Raw genomic sequence first — 21,842 nt, forward strand, 5'->3', positions numbered from 1 at the left:
AGGCAGAGCCAGAGGTCTCTGTTCCGAAAAACTGAAAACCTCCCCCGGCACGGACAGTGATGGCTCCTAGGCCGATGTCGGAGCCGAACTCACCAGCGCCGAAGCAACGATGCCACTCGCCCCCTCGGAGCCGACGAGGGAAGTCCGGCGCCGAGATTCTTCCAAGGAAGACATCGGAGCCGACGACGGAACCGAAGACAAAGGTATCGGTTCCGACGCCACCACAGTCTCGGGTCCGAACCGCCCCGGCTCCGAACTCAAGAGAGTCAGAGGAGGAATATTTTGAGTGGTGGGGATAGTCTTTGACTGTTGAGTCGGACTTTGAAGCATCTGGGCTAGTGCCTCGGACTTAAGAAGTCGACTCACTACTCTCTGAAGGTCGTGGTCCAATAACCTGGAAGACCTAGAAGAGTGAGATCTATTGCTCCGTTCAGACAGCAAAGGTGATGCTGGAGCCGAATGAACGGCGCCGATAGATGGAGAACGGGGCCTCTTCTTAGTTGTCGGCTCCGACAACTTGATCGGAGCCAACTCAATTATGTCTTCCTCTGCTCCGGCCGGAGCCGAGGACACCGTAGGTACATGAATTCGAGATTCATCGGCTCCGGCCGGAGCCAATGTTCGAATGGACTTAGAGCCCCCAGAAGTCGGCTCAGAGGCTGGAGCCGAAGGTTTGGAGGACTTAGAGGGTCTCCCCGATGACTGAGTCGAGGGACCCTCAGGCTTTAATAAGCCTCTTAGAATTAATTTATTTTTTCGCTCCTGCAGGACTCTAGGGCTGAAGCCATGGCAAACAGCACATGAGTCCTGCAGGTGCAAAGGTCCCAGGCAGTAAACACAAGAAGTGTGACCGTCTGTCAGAGACATCTTCTAACAGCACGAGTCACACTTCTTGAAGCCTGAGACCTTTGATTCTTTGGACATGTCCAAAGAGAAGTAAAAGTGTAATCCCAAACACACACACACACACACACACACACACACACACACACACACACACCGATTACACTTCTGAAAATAAAACTTTAAATTTTAACTTATAAAGTTTTTAAACAAAAAATTCCCTACAAAACACAGACACTCCAACTACCAAGGGAGGGAGGGAGTGGGCCTAAAGCCCGAGGGAAAGGTTCGATAATTTAGGATAGGAAACTAGTGAAAAATTAACTAAAATGGGATTAACAGTATTTAACTATTTAAAAGTTATAAAAAGAGCTAACTTAAAGGGGGGTCTGACTGACTAAAACTGTCAAAAGATTCAACTAACCTGAGCCGGTTGAAAAAAGCACCTCGATCGCGTAGCGGCAAACGAGATCTGAGGAGTTACCGCCTAGCATTGTGGGATATAGGGGAGCCTCGAGCCGGTGAAACTAGCTCTCAAGCTTTTAGAGTGGCCGAGTCGGAGCCGAGGATCGGCTCCGAACCCATCCAGCAAGAATGAAGGCAATACTGACAACTTAACATCTTTTTTTTTATTATTTTTTTTTTTTTTTTTTTTTTTACAGCAACTGTCTTTCAATCCAACATTACAAACATTTCATTCCTCCTCGTGAGCATTATTCTGCATGCATTGTTCCCACAAATTCTAGTTCTATGTAACTTGCATGCACTGAAACTTATGGATCATAATCCAGCCTTTATCATTAGATGCATACAGCATCAGGCACACATCATAGGTACACATGGAGGTAGTTTTTTGTACCAGTTCTGTACACATTTCCCTTTCCAACCTAGAGCAGCAGAAAGTCCTCTAGATAGACAGTCAGACCTTCAAGATAGCATTCAATTCCCCTACAAACAAGGGTAAATAATAATTACCAATCTGGCCAATGGAACTTGTCAAAAGCCTACTGGAGATAAAATTGGTATATCCAGGATTCAGCCGGCCATATTCTCCACCAGTTCTGTTAATGCATGACGACTCTTGCAGGAACATGCATCAGGATACTCAAATACAGACAGAATAAACCCAGATAATACACGGTTTCCATGATATCTCCAGAAATTCAGGTATCTGTGTTACACCAGATACCATGTACATTTCATCTGCACTCCTGGGATACAGTACAGTCATGGCTAATGTCAACATGCAGGGATAATAAGATGCCATAAATATCCAGGTAATGTTTGAACTGAGAATTATATACCCGGAGGGCAGACATGATGCACAAATCTGCACTCCAGTGTCCTGCATTATATCTTTGAGACCAAATCTTTTCCAGTTAATCATGCTGTGTACGACACTACATATCACACATTAAGAATGATCGCCCCATTATAGGGCCACACCACCAGCTGAGAAGTCCTACAATAAAGCAAACTTGCAACCTGGAAATATCAATGAACGGATGTCTGCACACAATCTATTGTCCAAAAGATTCATAACAACCAATGCAAATCAAACCAGACAAAACATATTGAATCACTGTAGCATGCTGCATACTATATAGTCTAACAGCAAGCAGTTCAACACCACGACCACCTATTAACAAACCTGCAAATCATGCTGAGAAATATCACCCAAACTCAGCACCCCCAAGCAACCATAACGATCCAGACAAAAACAGACCAGCAAATGAAGTACAGTTCTGTGAAAACATTTATCAGCTAAAGACATTTAAACAAGATCATTGCTGCAATGCACTCAAATTATGGAAATTAACCACAAGTTGTTCCATTTCTGTGCGCAACAAAATAGGTTGCCTCAGATGGCTCAAGTGAAGACTAACTTTTAGGAGCAAACCAATAACGAAAATAATGCAGCCCCAAGCGAGTAGCGTGTCCGTTACCAAACGATAAAATGTCTTGTAAATCCACAAACTCATGCACGGTAAACGGACCACATAGGCTTCACAACAATTCAAAAAGACTCACAAAATGTGATAAACGAACTAGAACTCAAATATATAAAACAACGAACGTTCTTTATTCAGGTACAAGTACTCTTTCCCCAAAGCTGATGTGGGGATTAACAAAATGATGGACAATGTTTCTTTGTTTGAGCGACGGTTACTGGACATAAAAAAGACTAAAATTGAACGAGATATAAATGATTTTAGAATGGGCCGAGTTTTTTCTTGGCCGAGAACTGCGAATAGTTTAAATGATGACAGAAGGAATGTGACTGTTAATTCTGCAGATACTGCAAAGAACAAGGTGACTGGGGGACTGGTTCAACCTTTTGTGAATAATGTAACAGTACCTGAGCCATCAGTACTTACCAATAATGCTAATGTCTGTGAAGAAATGAATAATTGTAATTTATATCCAGTTATTGTTGATAGTAACAACAAACAGACTAGCTTAACTAATGGTTCAGTGTGTATTGTATCAGGGAGCAATGCTACGGAGGAAAATTGTGGTGATGAGGTTAATGCTACAGGTAACAAAAAGTACAGTTTTGTACCTACCATAAATGTAGATGTTCGAGGATCCACATTGCTGCAGTCCTAACTATTGGGTAGTCCGCTGTCCAGTCGGCCCGAATACCAAAGTATATGGCTGACGTCGGTCAGGGCGCATTAGACTGACGTCAGTACGTCAGGGTACTAATGCGCATGACCGACGTCATATCCTCAGTCTTTTCTTGCCCCAGATGTCAGAAGACCCTAAAAAGACAAGGCCCAATATATCTGCACCAAAAATATGTACAATATATACAAAACTATCAGCATATAACCTCACCTACACAACCACCCCTAAACACAGAGGGGAAGGAGGGAGGGTAAATTGGACTGCAGCAATGTGGATCCTCGAACATCTACATTTATGGTAGGTACAAAACTGTACTATGTTCTTCATTCCACATTGCTGCAGTCCTAACTATTGGGTAGAATCCCAAAGCAGAGGTAAGGGAGGCTGGCAAATCATAAAGAAGCAGGAGCTGACAACATGCCTTGCAAAATAGCTGTGGCAAAACCAGCCCTAGACTTAGAGTAGAGAGGAAGGTGATAATGCTTAGAGAAAGTATGCACTGAACTCCAAGTAGCTGCCTCCAAAATATCCTTAGTTGCCACCCCCCTTAGAAATGCTGTTGAAGTGGCAGTAGCCCTAGTGGAATGAGGCCTAATCCCAGCTGGAATCTCCTTGCCATGATGGGAATAACAAAATGCAATGCAAAACCCAATCCACCTAGAAATAGTTTGTTTTGACACAGGCTTGCCCTGAACTCAAAGCAAAAGAAACAAACAACTGCTGAGACTGCCTAAAATCCTTAGTCCTGCTTAAATAATAACGCAATTGCCTGTGTACATCTAAAGTGTGCAAAATCTTTTCCCCTTTATTTTGGGGATCTGCATAAAAAGTAGGCAAATGAATAGTTTGGTTTAAAGCCACACTAGAAACCACTTTAGGCATAAAGGAAGGATTAGTACGTAATGATACCCTATCCTTATGGAAAATCAAAAAGGGCTCTACTGCCATAAGGGCCTGCAACTCAGATACCCTTCTTGCAGAAGTAATAGCCAACAGAAAAGCAGTCTTCCATGACAAGTATTTCAATTCAGCAGTAGCCGCAGGCTCAAAAGGTTGTAGAGTAAGTTTTTCCAACACAAAATTGAGATCCCAAGCAGGAGTAGGAGCTCTACGTGGGGTCTTATATTCTTTGCCCTCTAAGAAACTGCTTGAACAAAGGATGCGAAAACAATGGTGGGTCACAATCATAGTGAGCTGAAATTGCTGCAGCATGAATCTTAATGGAAGAGAAGGACAAACCTTTGTCCAATAACTCAGTAAGATATTGAAGAGCCACACTCAAATTAGGCTCAGAAATCTCCAAATTCTTTGCTGTACTCCAAAATAAAAATCTCTTCCATTTTTCTCGTACACTTTCCTTGTACTAGGTCTTCTAGCTTCCATAATCACATTTAAAACTTGTTGAGGAAGTTGAGACCTGCTGTGTTTCAACACAGAATATGCCAGGCTGTTAGATGAAGAGAGTGAAGCTTGACATTGAGCAGATGACCGTCCTTCTGAGATAACAGATGTGGAATCAAAGGTAAGGGCCATGGAGGCTTCCTTACCAGACTCCTTAGTAGTGGGTACCAGTGTTGCCGAGGCCAATCTGGAGCTATTAAAATCATCCTTGGCTTGTCTTGTCTGACCTTTAAGAGCACCTTTGGAAGAAGAGGCAGAGGTGGAAAGGCATATACATGAAGATTTTTCCAACTGAAAGAAAGAGCATCCACTTTCCAAGCTGTGTGATGAAACCCCTTTGTGCAAAACTGTGGCAGCTGGTGGTTTAGTGGAGAAGCGAACAGATCTATGTCTGGAGTTCCCCATGACACTGTCAATTTCTGAAATACATGAAGATCCAGTTTCCACTCGTGGGGATCCATGATTTGTCTGCTTAACACATCTGCTAAGGAGTTCTGTGCTCCCGGCAGAAACCTTGCCTGAAGAGTTAGTTGCAAGCTGAGCGCAGTCTCCCATAAAATCATTGCTTGCCTGCATAGAGGATAAGAATGTGTTCCCCCTTGTTTGTTGATGTACCACATGACAGTTGTGTTGTCTGTTAGAATCAACACCTGCCCTGGAAGAAGTAACTCCTTGAAAGCCATTAATGCAAACTGGACTGCTAACATCTCCTTCATGTTGATATGTAGATGCTGTAGTCTGGCAGGCCACTTGTCTTGTATCCACTTTCCATTTAGATGAGCTCCCAAGCAATGTCCGAGGCATCTGTCGTTAAAATCTGACTCGCCTCTGGCCGGGTCACAGAGAGTCCCTTGTTTAGGTGACATTCCTGAGCCCACCACAAAAATTCTTTTTGAAGGCAAGGTATTATTTGAATGACAGTGTCCAAATCCTGGCAGTGCTGTGTCCATACATTTTGAGATACCATTGCAGCTTCCTCATATGCAGTTTGGCATTGGGAAGCACCAGAATACAAGATGCCATGAACCCTAATGCTTGAAGGACTGTCCTTGCAGTCAGCACGGACTGATGAGATAGTTGATGGAAGTAAAGGGATAGACTCTTTTGTTTGTCCGGGGTTAAAAGGCCATCTGGGCTGCTGTATTCAGTCTCACACCCAGAAAGCACATGTCTTGAGAGGGTACTAGACTGGACTTTATTTCGTTCACAGAATACCCTAGGCATCTTAGCACTGCTATCACATATTCCAGATGCTGTAGAAGGTCTTTCTTTTCTTGAGCCAGAATCAGGCAGTCGTCCAAGTAAGGATAGATTTGAATTCCTTGTAGCCTGAAGTAAGCTATCACTGGAGCCAGAACCTTTGTGAATACTCTGGGCGCAGTAGATAAGCCAAAGGGCAATGCAGAGAACTGATAATGAGAATTTCCAGCTCGAAAACGCAGATACTTCCTGCAACTCAGTCTTATAGGCACATGAAGGTAAGCTTCCTTGAGATCTAAAGTTACCATCCAGTGATCTTTGCCCAGCAGAGGTAAAAGCTGTTGTAACGTCAACATCTTGAACTTGGGAATGTCCAGATAAGTGTTGAGAATAGATAAATCCAAAATTGGTCTCCACGTGTTCCCCTTCTTTGGTACTAGGAACAGGCGAGAATAAAATCCTAGGCCCCTTTCTGATACAGGGACTGGCTGAATGGCCCCTATTTGGAGTAACAGAGAAATTTGCTTGTGAGCCTCTTTCCTTTGTGGAGGAGGAACGTCTGGCATGCGTTTGAAAGGGGGCAATGTATGGAAATAAAACCTGTAACCGTGGTGAATGATATCCAACACCCATTTGTCTTGAGTAATTAAATCCCAATTTTCTTTGAAAAGAGACAGTCTTCCTCCCAAAGGAGCTGCCAGACGAGAATCTACTGGCAGCTGAAAAGGCAGGTCATTGGGTCTGTTTACGAAAGGACTGACCCCTGCCCTCACCAGAAGTCGGAGCGGGTGAACTCCTGTTCTAGGCCTAAAAGAACCTTGAGCTCTGCCCCTACCACGTCTAGACCTACCCCTAGACTGGGAATCATAAGCAGGATATGTCCATCCCTTAGTAGGCCAATTTCTACTAAACTTTGGAGGCTGCACCTGCAAAAATCTTTAACAGTTTGCATAGACTTAGCTTTGTCCTCCATTTTCTTTAAAACTGCTTCCACAGGCTAACCAAACAACACATCAGACTGTAAAGGAGCATCCAAAATCCTTGTCTTAACATGCTCAGCTAAATTCTGATCCCTCAACCAGGCATGCCTGCGAAGAACAGAACTAGTGGCAGCCACCCTCGAGGAGGCCTGTACAGCATCAAAACCACATTGCAAAGAATGCTTACCCACTTGTTCAGATACATGAACTAAATCCAGCAACTCTTTACACTCAATACCTTCCGCCAAAGCATCCACCTTAGATTTCAATTGTGAAAGGAGATAATTTTGATATTTTAGCATGTGAAACTGACAATTCAATGGCTAAAGTGGAAGTAGTATACACTTTCTTACCCCATCTATCCAAAGCCCTTGCCTCTTTATCAGTGGGAACAGGGTTTTTAACAACAGAGGCCTTAACACCTTTAGGTCCCTGAGAAACAGTTTCGGGTCTGCCCTAGGACTCTTAAAAGATACTTATGAGCTTCAGGCACCCTATAGTACCTATCAGGTTTAACAGGAGCAGGAGGCAAAGAATCAGGGTTCAAGGAAGCCTCTGCAAAAACATCTTCCACCACATTTAACACAGGAGGTATAGCTAAGGGCCTATGCTGGGGTAAAAACAAGAATTCCCTAAGCCTTTTCCTGGAATCAGAGTAATCTTGGCCTTCCCATTTAAAGTGCTCCCTCATGGAATGCAGAGTCTCTGAAAATGAGAAATCCTCAGGAGGAGAAGCTGTAGGAGTGGAATCATCCACATCAGAATCAGAGTAAGGAGGATACTCCTGCAAATCTTCCGCAGAAGACTCAGAAGCCTCTGAACACTGTTCAAAACTCTCAAACTCAGGTTCCACCCTAGGCCTCTTATCAGGAGGGGGCATAGAACCTCTAATCAGAGTAATCAAATCTTCTGCCATTTTAAGCATATGTTTCTTAGGCACAGAACCTGAAGTGCTAGGAGAAGCCCCCACTGAAGCCAAACTTGGCCTACCTCTCAAAGAAGGTTTGGAAACAGAAGGAGAGGCTCTAACTACCTTGGGAAGAGAGGGAAGAACAGTTACCTGAGAAGCCCCCTCAGCCTGGCCTACCTCCTGAGAAGGCACATCCTGTAACAGTAAAGTCTCTGCCTGAGACTCCAAGGAAACTCCTGGCAAAACCTCTGGCTCCACTGAGCCTTCTAAAGAACCGACGTCCGGGACTGCCGGTTCATCAACCCTAGGCTTCGCTGCTTTGTCCTTGCGCTTTTTGGACGAAGCGGGCGTCGGAGCATCCGACGGCATTTTATAATTACAACGCTTCCCAAACACTAACCTGGCACAGTCTAACCTTCTCTTAATAGTGCGTTTGTTAAATCTAGCATAAGAGCGGCATCCAACAACGTCGTGCTCAGGCCCTAAACAAGGTATACACAAGGTATGGTAATCCCTATGAGGTATCTGTTTCCCACAAGAAATACAGTTATTCACTTTTTCTGACATCCGGTTAAATACTGAGGCAAGAAAAACCAAAATGTTCCCCAACGGGGTACTTAGCCAACTTTGATTCGGTCTGAAACTCCGACTTCAGAAAATTTCAGAATGCCAACCTGCACTCGCAAAACTGCTTCTGCATCGGACCATGCGGCAAAAAAGACTGAGGATATGACGTCGGTCATGCGCATTAGTACCCTGACGTACTGACGTCAGTCTAATGCGCCCTGACCGACGTCAGCCATATACTTTGGTATTCGGGCCGACTGGACAGCGGACTACCCAATAGTTAGGACTGCAGCAATGTGGAATGAAGAACATCTGTTACCACCAATAGGAGTAAAATGGCAATTAATCATTATGGGGATGGGAATTTCAATACTCTAACTACCCCTTTCCCCATACAGACACCTCATTTCAGAGGGAGGACTCGGTCTATGAGTCGGGGTCGACAAAAACGGAAAACCCCGGATGCAGAGGTGGGAGGACCGACCCTGAAGAAAATGTGGGGGAAGAAAGTGAATCCATTGTGATAAATCTGTCCCGAAGACAGTTGAATAAGTTTGAAATACAGGTACTCAATAGAGGTTTAAATTTTATTCCCAGTCAACAAAGTGAAATTTCTGAGTCTATTATTGATGTTAAGCTATTTGTACGTAATATCCAGCTCAAATTAGATTTTGGTTGTAATGACGCAGGTGCGATACCACATGTTTTTAAACCTATTAGTACATATGTCCCTTTGTTACATCCTGTGTTAGAAACATTTTCTAGGCGGATTGAAAATGACCTATATAAATATTATAATAATAGGAACAAACCTACTAAGAAGTTTTACAGGAGGTATAATTTAAATTTTGCACAGAAACAAGCTTTAGATAAATTAAAGAATGACAGTTCTATTATTATTACTTCCGCTGATAAAGGGGGATCCATTGTTATAATGGATATTGAACACTATAAAGAGAATGTGAATCAGTTATTACATGATACCAGAGCTTATAGTAAGTTATGCAATGAAGATGTCATGATGAGAGTTTTTAGGGTACATGCTATGATTGCAGATCTATTGAAGAGTAATGTGATTGATAAGAACACCTCTTGTTATCTGAAAGTGGTGAACCCGTTGATACCTGTTCTTAAGGGTCTCCCCAAAGTACATAAAGAGTTACACGACCCCCCGATGAGACCAATAGTCTCAGGGCAAGGTTGGCTGACAGAACCATTCTCCCTATTTGTTGAATATTACCTTAGACCTGTAGTAGAAGAGAATCCCTGCATTTTAAAGGATAGCAAGGAATTTTTGCTACGATTCTATGAGTACATTACCACATTGGAGGAAGCTGATGAATATATTTTTGTTACTTCTGAAGTGAATAGCTTGTTCACAGCCATCCCTAATGATAGAGGGGTTACATGGGTCATGAATTATTTGAAGAAACATACATCTTTGGACAATAGGCTGGTGGATTTGTTAGCACTCTTTTTAGAGACCATCTTAGAAAATAATGTTTTCATTTTTGATGGGGACATCTACCTACAGCTACGCCAATAGCTACGCCAACATTGTGATGGCGGAATGGGAGTGTGAACAACTTTTTGTTTCTGACTTGTTTAAAGAACACGTCAGTTTTTATAAAAGGTTCGTGGATGACCTCTTTTTGGTTTGGAGAGGGAATGAGATTGAGTTAAAGGAGTTTGAAAGCTTCTTGAACAATTCGGTGGATTTTTTGAAGTTTAGCTGTAGCTCCTCCAGAGACTCTGTTTCATTTCTAGATGTTAATATTATGAGGCTGAGCAATGGGATTGTGAACACTTCGGTTCACAGGAAGAGCTGTTACAGGAACACACTGCTACACAGAGATAGCATGCACCCTATGCACGTCTTTACCAATGTAGCATTGGGGCAATCAATGAGAGCGTCCAGGTTGAACCCCACCCTTCAAGGTTTCAGGGAGGAACTGGATGCACTCAGTGAGAGGCTATATAATAGGTCATATGACAGAAGTGAGATCGAGAAAGCCATTGAAACCGTGTTTGGATTAAGGGACACTGCAGCCTGCCCTTATTTTTCTAGTAGCTATAACCAATATGCTTACAATAGAAAGGATTTTGGTAGTACCTCCAAGAGTTTAAGCATACCCATTCATTATACTACTGATGCTAGCAATATTAGAAGTATTATTCAAGGACGATGGGATATTTTAGAGGCAGAAGAGGAGATTGTGAAATTAGTAGGGGATAAACCTAGATTTCAATATAAGAACAGAAAGAACCTGAAGAGGTTGCTATGCCATAAATCTAATGTAGAACAGAGAATAAGGACCCATAACACTGTCCCATGTGGTAAATGTAACCAGTGTAGTTACATTAATATTAATAATTATTTTAAATCACCCAATATAGAAAAGGAGTTCCTTTTTATGACAAATACAGATTGTAGGAGTGTCAATGTGATATATTTAGCCCAGTGTGAAGTATGTACTGCTTTCTATATTGGAAAGACGAACAGAGAACTTAAAATTCGGATAAGGGAACATATAAATCACATTAGAACCAGGCAGGAACACAATGCATTAGCTAGGCATTGTATAGTAGCAGGACCTTCACACACCTTTACTTTCTGCGTATTACAACATATTAAAAATAATTCTAGGGGTGGTGATTTGGAGAATTTCACTTTAGAGTTAGAACTTAGGTGGATTCTACGCTTGAGAGCAGATAGCCCACCTGGTCTTAATGATAAAATCAGTCTACAAACTATATTAAAAAAACGCAGATTGAAAAAAGGAATTATGAAATGAGCAGTTGTCCATTATCCATAATATGGACAGCATTTTAAGGTCTTAGACATGTTTTTCATATGTTGTACACATGTCTATACACATGTTTTTATAAATGATAGAATATATATATATGTATTGACAGATTGATATTTGATATTTCTTTGCATTACATTAACATTTATTTATTTTTTATATTTAATATGATTATTTACTATGTCTTTTGTAGTATGTTTTGTAATACGTAATTAATATATATGAGTTTTAGATGCAAATAAAACTTTGAACACTAGGGGGTTAATTGAATGTAAAAAAACATATATAAAGGACTGTTGTATGAGGTATGGACACAGTCTGATGAAGCCAAGGAGGTGAAAGCGCCACTGTACCTGAATAAAGAACGTTCGTTGTTTTATATATTTGAGTTTTAGTTAGTTTATCACATTTTGTGAGTCTTTTTTGAATTATTGTGAAGCCTATGTGGTCCGTTTACCGTGCATAACTTCTAGGAGCAGCTACCTGCAGAATTAGTATAAACTAGATGATACAGGGAAAGCAGGCCAAAACAGCATAGTTCACAGCAAGACAAAATTAGGCAAACCTTTAGAGTTCAGAAAGATACTGCAGCACAAAAATTATTAAAAAAGCAGCTGATCTATGCTTCCTGCAACATCCCACTGAGAATATTTTTGATTTGGCCAGATACGAGTTTTTAGGGTTATACCTTCTGGCCTCTTGTAGGATGCAAATCACTTCTGAAGGAGACAACTAACTAGGAGACGATATCTTGAAAGCACCCATTTTATGAGTTGAGGACCTCAGAGACAGGAATAAATCAACAATCACTCTAGTTGAATTAGCAGGGTAGGTTTATGGGATAAACCCAGATCAGTGGAATTATAAGATAATTATGTCTTTTTTTGCCAGTAGGGGAAACATTAAAATAGCCTTTTCCCCTTCTTTTCTTGTTCTTATGGGAACACATAGAATGAATGGGATGGGTGGTTAGGCATAAAGGCTGACCCCAGTTCTAATATAAAACTTCAAGCAGCTGGTGATTATCTAGAGAAGCAAACAGATCAACCTCTGGCACCCTCCACTTCACTGAAATCTTAAGACAGTCTCATCTATTTTACATTTGTATACAATTTTTAATGAGCCATGCAGGTGACCTGCTACTGAATTCTGATTGCTGTGAATGTAGTATGTTTGAAGATGAATATCAAGACTTATGGTTAGGTCCCAAAGATCGATGGCTAGCCTGCAGAATGTGAAAAAATGTGTTAGATGGTACACCACGTCACAGCTGTATTGTCAGTTATCTCCAAGGTCCTCGGTTTGAGAAGTGACAACGATTTGGACAGCATATATGACTGCCATAAATTTCCTTCACGATTATAGGCCCGTTCTTGGCCTTCTAGGGCCACTTACCCTATACTCCACTTAGGAGACAGAGGGCCTCCATGCAAAGTTTAAAGCATCAGTGATCAATGTCTGCTTTGAATCTGGAATGAAGAAAAAAAAAAAAGGCTTTGTTTAAAGCTGACTTGTACTGTCAACCAGCAAACTCCTTCGAGACTTATCTCCACCAGGAACAGTTGACTGCATTGGCTCCAAAGGTTCAAAGAAAAAGGGAATTTTATTTGTTTGCAGTTTTATGTACCATTAGGTACGTAAAGCATTTAAAACAGATATGCCAGAAGTAGTATTTTTGTCCTGTAGAAGGGCAAAATGAAAGCCTATGTTTGGAACTGCCTAGAAAGTTTTTCACATGAGATTATGTTGGGATTGCTTTCTGAATGATGAAGATTTTCTAGCTCAAAAATTGAGAGAAGACAAATGAGAACCATCTTCAACTCCACAGTGGAATATTGGAATATATTTCAATAAGATATTGTGCAGGCAACGGGTGATGCATATCACCTTCATTCTTAGCTAGGTAAAAACGGTGATAAGAAAGGATATAGTGAAGACTCTGGGCAAAGTGGAACAGCCAAGGGCACAGTAAACCAAACTGATAATGGGACAGCCTCACACATGAATTTTAGATATTGCTTATGGGTCTTCTGAATAAGGATGTGGAGCTAAGCTTCCTTAAATGTCCAATGTCAAGAAAGTACAGTTGCACAAGTCCTACTTACCTGTAATAGAAGATGCTCAAATTTTACACTGCCTCCATGGCAGATGGGTTCTGTGCCTGCACAAACCCACACTAGCAGCTTTCCAGAGCTCTGGAATCCCTCACTCTCTTTGTGATAGGGAATTTGCAAAGCCCTACAAAAGACAATCAGTTATTCAGACATTTGTTAATAAGTACAACAGCCACACAAAAGAAGAAACAAACAGGAAAATAACCACAGGCAACAGTACCAAGGATTTATTACCAAAACTTTAGCACCTCGGCTCTCACAGCCTTCCAGAAGTGAAATACATAAAAAAAATCCCCCTTTAAATACACATATTAACAAGGCAATAAAATCATTAAGAAAACAATTAGGAGCCAATTGGAGTAAATATCTCCAACGGACTTCAGCGCCAAGACCATACGGAGCTAGAGTATTATATTTTAAAATAAAATTTGATTATTTAAATAACAATTTCTGTTTCAACAAGGCAACATCCCCTACTTTAATAAAAACTTTTTCTAAAACAGTGGCTTGTAATAACCTTATAGTTGCAGTCATGACATTGCCTAAAATGAACAGCTACCGGAGCTTTCTTTTTGTTTTTTTAATAATATGAACATGTTCCTGCACTCGTGTTCTAAAGGCTCTTTTAGTCTCACCAATATACACCATATTACAAGGACAATGGAGGGCATAAATAATTCCTTCCATTGCACATGAAAAAGAGCCCATTAATACAAATTTATTATTTATATTGTTAAAACCAGTAACCACATGTTCACAAATATTACATTTGCCACAGGGAAAGATGCCATAACACCTAACACCAACACTAATGTTTTTTTCAGGAACTACAAAATAAGAATTAAGCAATCAGCCAAACTAAGTCTCTTTTTATATGATGCTATAAGGATATTTACAAAGCATTTTCCCCAAATTTTCTTCCTTAATCAGGAATTTCCAAAAATATTTGATCTGTTTGAATATTTCCTCACTTAAGACATTATAAGTCATAACATAATAAATTTTATCCAGAGAATCTCCAACATCCTGACATCTATTTATATTCCACTGGCTAGAATTATTTTTACTCAAAAATATTTTGTCCAAAGCATCTTAAATAGTATTAACATCATAACCTCTGTGTATAAACATTAATGCAGTCTGTAACAAATTCTGCCCAAATCCTCAAAATTATTACAAATGTTATACAAACGTATGGCAGAGTGAATTAGGTGGGGAGGGTGACAACTAGTGCCATATAAAAACTGCCCTCCATCACAAAATTTCCTATGCACAGAAGTAAACATTTGTCCATAATCCAAACCTATTAGATGAACATCCAAAAAAATCAATCTCCTTGCCAAATTGCAAGCCATCAAATGACAAATTATAACTTTTAGTTATGTACTCACCATAACTTCAGATGTTTGGGATCCATCTCGCCTACATTCTGACTGATGGGCTCGGAGCCGATCCCTCGGCTCCGACTCGGCACGCTTATGCTATAGAGCGAGGCCTCTAATTGGCTGAGCTATCTTTATCCCAGGATGCACCACCACTAATCCCCCAGATCTTGTTTGTCCGCATTCATGCACACATGCACAGCTTGATTATATAACATTGTTAGATGTTTCAAGATGAAACAACAGGATTCGGACCTTCTGATATCCTCTGATCTCCAAGGAAGGGGGAAGGAGGGTGGGTTATTAGGAATGTGGCGAGATGGATCCCAAACATCTGAAGTTATGGTGAGTACATAACTAAAAGATGTTATGTGATCCTCTCTCGCCTACATTCTGACTGATGGGACAGCGTCCTAGCACCTAAATCCCGGGTGGCTCATTGGAAAACACTCCTGAGCACTGTGGAACCAAATGAAGCTCGTCCTCTAGATGCCACATCTAATTTGTAGTGAGAAATGAAGGTGTGCGGGAAGACCATGTAGCCGCAGCACAAATGTCGCCAATAGCAAGCTTAGAGTGAAATGCTACCAAGTAGCCATAGCCCTTGTAGAATGAGCCTTGACAGAGGTGGAAAGCTCTTTGTTAGAATAAATATAAGCTTGAGTAATACAGTCCCTGATCCATTTGGCAATAGTGACCTTTGTGACCGCGTTGCCCAATTTGTTTTCTGCAAAGGACACAAACAACTGATCTGTCTTCCTTGATTGTTTGGTCCTATCCAAATAAACCGTAACTGCCTGTGGACATCTAGTGTGTGGAAAATAAATTCCGCTTTATTGGAGTATTTTGGGAAAAAACTGGGAGCTCAATGACTGTTGCAAGCATAAAGTAGAACAGACTTTAGGAACAAAAGAAGGATTTGGTCTGAGGGAAACCCTGTCTGTATGAAAAACCAAGCACGGGGTTTCACTGACAAAGCTTGAAGTTCTGAAACCCTTCTGGCTGAAGTAATTGCCACTAGAAAAGCTGTCTTCCATGATAGAAACTTTAGATCACAGGTAGCTGCCGGTTCAAAGGTGGAAGAAGTCAAGGCACGTAATACTATATCGAGATCCCATGGAGGTGCAGGATGAAAACCGGAGGTCTTAATAGAGCAGCACCTTTCAAGAAGGTCTTACACAACCTGTTGCTCATTAAGGGTGGGTCTATGGATTCATGAAAATTAGAAATCGCTGCCAATTGTACTTTGATGGTAGAAACAGAAGAGCCTTGGTTGAAAAGAGAGGTCAGGAACTTGAGTACTTCTGCCACGGAGTAGAAATGGGGTCCAGACCCGGAGTTGAGCTCAGATAGCAAACCTTTTCCATTTGCTAGAATACAGTTTCTTAAGTAGCAGACTTGTGGGCTGAAGACAATATGTGCACTACATCTGGGTCTAGTGCATGTCTCCTGACTATGGTCGAAGAGGAGGAGCCAGGCCGTCAATTTTAATGTGTGTAGGGACTGGTGTAGTAGTCCCGACTGATGAATCAGTAGGTCTGGGACCTGGTCCAGGAACCATGGACCTTCCAGAGAATGTTTCCGAAGATAGGGAAACCAGACTTGACGAGGCCAGTAAGGAGCAATTAAGATCATCTTGCTCCCTAAGAGAGATGCCTTCTGAATTACCCTGGGTAGGAGAGGAACTGGAGGGAAGGCATAAAGCAGGCCGGTGGGCCAAGGATGGACTAACGCGTCCATAGGGCTCTTCCCCGGAGCCGGGGTTAGGGAGAAAAAATCTTTGAACTTCGCATTCAGAGGGGTCGCGAAGAGGTCGCAGCACGGAACTCCCCATTCGCTGAAAATCTGTCTTGTAATAGTCATGTTCAGTGAGGAGAGAGGATGGTTCTGCTCAACCTGTCGGCTATGACATTGGATTTGCCCGGTATGTGAGTAGCCACTAGGAAGCGTTTGGTCGAGACTGCCCATTCCCAGACCCTCATCGCTTCTCTGCAAAGAGGATAGGATCTGGTCCCTCCCTGTTTGTTCAGGTACCAGACAACTGACATGTTGTCTGAGTGAACAGCAATTACGCCCTGAGGGAGGTAATGGTGAAGGGCTTGAAGGGACAGGAGTACTGCCCTCATTTCTAGGATGTTGATGTGGAGAGAGGTCTCTTCCGGATGCCATTTGCCCTGGACTGACCTGCCCAGGGAATGCCCCCCCACCCCGTCTGGGAGGCGTCCGTGGTCAAAGTGGCCGGAGGAGGAAGAACAAAGGGTCGTCCCTGATCCAAATTGGAGGACACTAGCCACCAGCGAAGGTCCCGTCTGCAAGATTCTGTGATCCATATTAGATGATTGAGAGGGAGTTCCTGAAAAGACCACCGAGTTGAAAGAAGCCACTGGAGGATTCTCATGTGTAACCTTGCCAAGGGAACTAGCAGAACTGTGGCAGACATCGATCCCAATAGCTGCATGACCATTATGGCTGGGGCTTTGGACCTGGGGAGTAAGGCTCGAACCTGATTTTGTATGATCTGAATTCTGTCTGCAGGTAGATAGACCCGCATCTGATTTGAATCTATCTCTGCCCCTATGAATCTTATTCTTTGAGATGGCCGTAACACAGACTTTGGCCAATTGAAGGTGATTCCGAGGGAATTGCCCAGTGATGTTGTGGCTTGCAGGCTCCGTAGAAGTAGATGCTTGGAGGAGGCAGTTAGAAGCCAGTCGTCTAGGTACGGAAACACCTGGAATCCTAGACTCCTCAAGTGAGCAGTCGCTACTGCCAAGCATTTGGTGAACACCCTGGGGGCTGTGGTGAGACCAAAGGGCAGCGCACGGAACTGAAAATGACTGCCTCCTAGGCTGAAGCGCAAGTGTCTCCTGGACGTTTGATGTATTTTGATATGGTAATGGCGTCCTTGAGGTCTATGGAGCACATCCAAACACCTTTCTCCAACAATGGGAGAATGGTTTGTAAAGTGACCATTGAACTTGGACTTCTTGACTGAGCGGTTTAGGTTGCTTAGGTCCAAAATGGGCCTCAAGTCCCCAGTCTTTTGGCACCAAAAGAATCTTGAGTAAGTCCCTAATCCGATCTGGTCTGGGGACGGTTGGATGGCTCCTTTTGTAGCAGTTTTGAAATTTCTCACGGCTGCGGTATCCCGTTGACTGGGTGGCGGGTCCGGGATTCTTTTGGACTGGGGGGGGGACAACAAAATGGGATGGAGTAACCTCCGGCGATAATTCAAAGCACCCATCGGTCCTGAGTGATCCCTTCCCAGGCCTTCAGGTGCTTCGCGACCCCCCGACTGGCTCCGGAGCAGCACAGTCGGGCAATCCCTCAGGGACTATGAAAAGCTGAAGAGCCACGAAAGGACTCGCGGTCTCCAGTGTTGCGGGGGCCTCTGCCACCTCTGGGACGGCGTCTTCCTGATGAATTTCCCCCTCCTCTGCCTCTGGAGGGGGAACCTTCCTGCTGAGAGGGGTAAGACTTCTGCGATCTACGGAACCACATCTTCCCTCCTCTTTTAGCCTTGGGATAAGGCCGAAAGGGAGTGGAAAATCGTGCCCCTACGGCAGTCAGTCTTACCCTCCTGTTCACAGCGGGTAAGTGTGTCTTTCACCTTGGGCCCAAACAGGGAGGACCCATCAAAGGGGGCGTCGGCGAATGAAGACTTGAAGGCCTCCGCGAAATGACACAGGCGGAGCCAGGCTCGTCTCCGTAGAGCAATGCCTGTACCCGCCGCTCTACTCGCCCCTTCGGCCGCATACGAAATGAGCCTCATGGACGAGTTCGAAATGGACGACATTGTAGCCAGCTAAGATCCAACCGTCTGGGCCAGCTCCTCAGGCAGGTTACCTAAGAGGGTATCGGATAGCTCCTTAATCAGATCCCTCTGGAATCTCGTAAAGTCGTCAGGTAGTTCAAAGACCTCAGAGTAAAGGCCGCTGAACTAAGGGTGCGCTTGCCGTACCGATCCATGCTCCTAGACTCCTTATTAGGAGGATGGACGGACGTAGAAGCCTCTGCTACATCTTGCTGGGTAGCAGATGCCACCACCATAGCATCCACAGCCACACCTTTTGTAAGGAACTCTCTATCTGGGGCGAAAAGAAATTTGTTTGGACGAGCGGGCACCGGTTCCACAGAGTCTGGGTGTTCCCACACCCTTCGACAGATCAAATCCAAGAGCTCGTCGAAGGGCGGAGACACCCAGGAGGCAGAGGGCTGAGCCCCGAAGGCCTTCAGGAACACAGACTCATCAGCAGAGGGAGGTTTGGACTGCCAGCCGCCTCGTTGTTTTAGGGCTTCCAGGATGTCTGCAAAGGAGACATCATCCGAGGATGACTTTGGGGACCCCTCTGCATCATCGAGATCGGTGTCAGATGTCAAAGACTCGTCAGGGGAGTCAACGTGCTTCCTCTTGCATGTTTTCTTCCTGGGAGGTTCTTCAGAAGAGGCTTCAGAAGGACCTCCAGGAGGGAGAGAAACCCCAGCGGGGGTAACCTGAGGCCCAGGGGCTCCGCTGTCTGCGGACAGGGGAACTGCCAACGACCCAGTCTCCAAATGTAGGGAAGGAGCTGGGGAAACTGTGGAGGTAGCCAATGAAGATTTGGCTAGAGCACTCCTCATAGCCCTGAAGGCGGGACCACCAGAATCCTGGGAAGGTCCCCCCTCCGTGGCCACGACAGTGGACGGTACTCCCCGCGGCCGCACCAAGAGGGAGACTTGGGACCGAAGGTATCAATCCCAAAGCCTCCCCCCCAGGGCCGAAGGAAGAAGTCCGTGCACTGAACTCCGTCCCAGGAGCCGGAGTCGGAGCAAGGGTCGGGCCTGACCCCAACACCTCCACTGGTTCCACCAACACCTGCTCCAACGGTGCCGGGCTGTTGGAGGAGGAAGTACAGTAGGGAGTGGACCATCGGCTCCGAGCCAAATGGGCTGGAGCCGAAACCATCTTTGGAACACCGGAGACTGGAAGAGTCGAAGGAGCACCCTGTCGATGTCCGAATCAGACATCCTGGAAGATCTCGAGGATACCGATCGGGCCCGAACCGATTTCTCCATCGGCTCCGAAGGGCTCGGGGACCGGCTCCGAAAGGACTCAACAATTATCGGCTCCGAGGAAACCTTCAAAGAAATTTCCCTCGGTGCCGATAAGGACTTCGGCTCCGAGGGGGAAGTGTCTGAGCCGATGACCCTTATCGGCTCCAATATCAGTGGAGCTGATGAGGGTGATCCGCCTCTCGATGCCCCAGACCTCGGCTCCGAAACCAGAGGGGTCGAGGCTGGAGGCATTGAGGCAGATCGTTCCGACCTCTGCTCCAAAGTCCGTGGAGCCGATGGAGAAGTCTGCTTAGTCTTCTTAGCCGTCGGATCCGACTGACTGGTCGGATCCGGCGCTTTCCTCTTTAGAAGGAGGAGAGGAAGACAAAGCCTCCTCAAAGGAAGGCTTAATTAATCCTTTGAGGATTAATTTGTTCTTCCTCTCCTGGAGGACTCTGGAGGAAAACGCATGGCATACACTGCACGATTCCTGTAGATGTTTGGCGCCAAGGCAATAGACGCACGAGGAGTGGTCGTCCGTTATGGACATTTTGAGTCCACACCTCATGCACTTCTTAAACCCAGAGGGTTTATGTTCTTTAGACATATTGTAGAAAAAATATACCACAACAGTAGATTAAGCATTTGTATATACAAAAACACCAACTCCGAAAAATATTAACTAAAGAACTTTTTTTTTTTTTTTTTTTTTTTTTACACAAGAACAGTAAGAAAGGAAAAGGGAAACAAGGAGGGTCAAGACCCTCTAACTCAAACGGGTACTTGACCCACACACAACCACTAAAGTAGCTAGTACAGGGGAAGGCCCCTCTAACTTAAACGGAACCTTCTCTGACAGGAAAAATTAAGCAAAACTCAATGAAAGAACAAGAAACACACTCGTACACAAAACATAGCCGTTAAAACAGCTTTTGGGTTGAAATGAGTGAACTACTGACAGGAAAAGAGACTATAAATATAGTACTTAGCCCAGCCAATGTTGAGACCACGTCCAAGCTCTGTAAGCGGCAAACGAGATCTGGGGGATTAGTGGTGGTGCATCCTGGGATAAAGATAGCTCAGCCAATTAGAGGCCTCGCTCTATAGCATAAGCGTGCTGAGTCGGAGCCGAGGGATCGGCTCCGAGCCCATCAGTCAGAATGTAGGCGAGATAGGATCACATAACATATATTATTATGCAAATCTTGAACAAAATCATATATTTTATCCATACCATCCTGACAAATAAAAACCAAATCATCAATATATCTATAATAGTGCAAAACATGTCTATTATAAAAATCATGTTTATAGATGTACTTTTTTTCAAACATTGCCATAAACGGATTTGCATAGGTAGGGGCAAAAGGGGCCCCCATGGCAGGTCCCTGTAGCTGATGAAAAACTGATTGTTGAAAAAGAAATTATTAGTCAGACAAAAGTCCAACAACTCTAACATAATTAGATAAAGGACTATCCTGTAATATTGAATAGAGTGCATTTATACCATCATGATGTCTAATATTTGTATATAAACTAGTAATGTCCATGGTAATCCAGTACATTTTAGAATTTAATTTAACCACAGAAATCTGTTGCAAAAAAACAGAAGTATCTTGAATATAAGAATTCATATTTTGCACAAAAGGTAAACGAAAATTATGCAGTACAATTCCAATGTTATGAAGAAAATATTTTGTTGCTGCCACAATCTGTCACCCTTGAGGGTTGTGCATATTTTAATGAATTTTTGGCAAACAAAATGTTGCCATAGCACAACCCTCCAGGTTCAGTTTCTTACTTACATCCTGCTTAGTAAGATATCCCAACCTAATACCCTGTGCTTAATGATTTTATTGCCTTGTTAATATGTGTATATAAAGGGGGATGTTTTCTTTTTTTTGGGGGGGAACTTTTTTTAAAAAGGCCTTTTTTTTTTTTTGGGGGGCCAAAAAAGGCCGCCCCCAAAG

The 21,842-nt window shown here is 43.5% G+C and overlaps 1 protein-coding gene across 1 annotated transcript in view; it reads right to left on the reverse strand.

Annotated features, from left to right (window-relative positions):
* Positions 1–11,795: 11,795 nt before the first annotated feature.
* Positions 11,796–21,842, reverse strand: part of LOC122797336 (serine/threonine-protein kinase greatwall-like) — a 154,118-nt gene continuing 144,071 nt past the window's right edge. The window contains exon 3 of the mRNA XM_044066148.1: positions 11,796–11,825. Within this exon, the coding sequence (XP_043922083.1) occupies positions 11,796–11,825 (30 nt within the window). The remainder of the gene's footprint in view (positions 11,826–21,842) is intronic.

The sequence above is a fragment of the Protopterus annectens genome, chromosome 3.part0, assembly GCF_019279795.1.
Source record: "Protopterus annectens isolate FY-2018-M chromosome 3.part0, PAN1.0, whole genome shotgun sequence".
Lineage (NCBI taxonomy): Eukaryota > Metazoa > Chordata > Ceratodontiformes > Protopteridae > Protopterus > Protopterus annectens.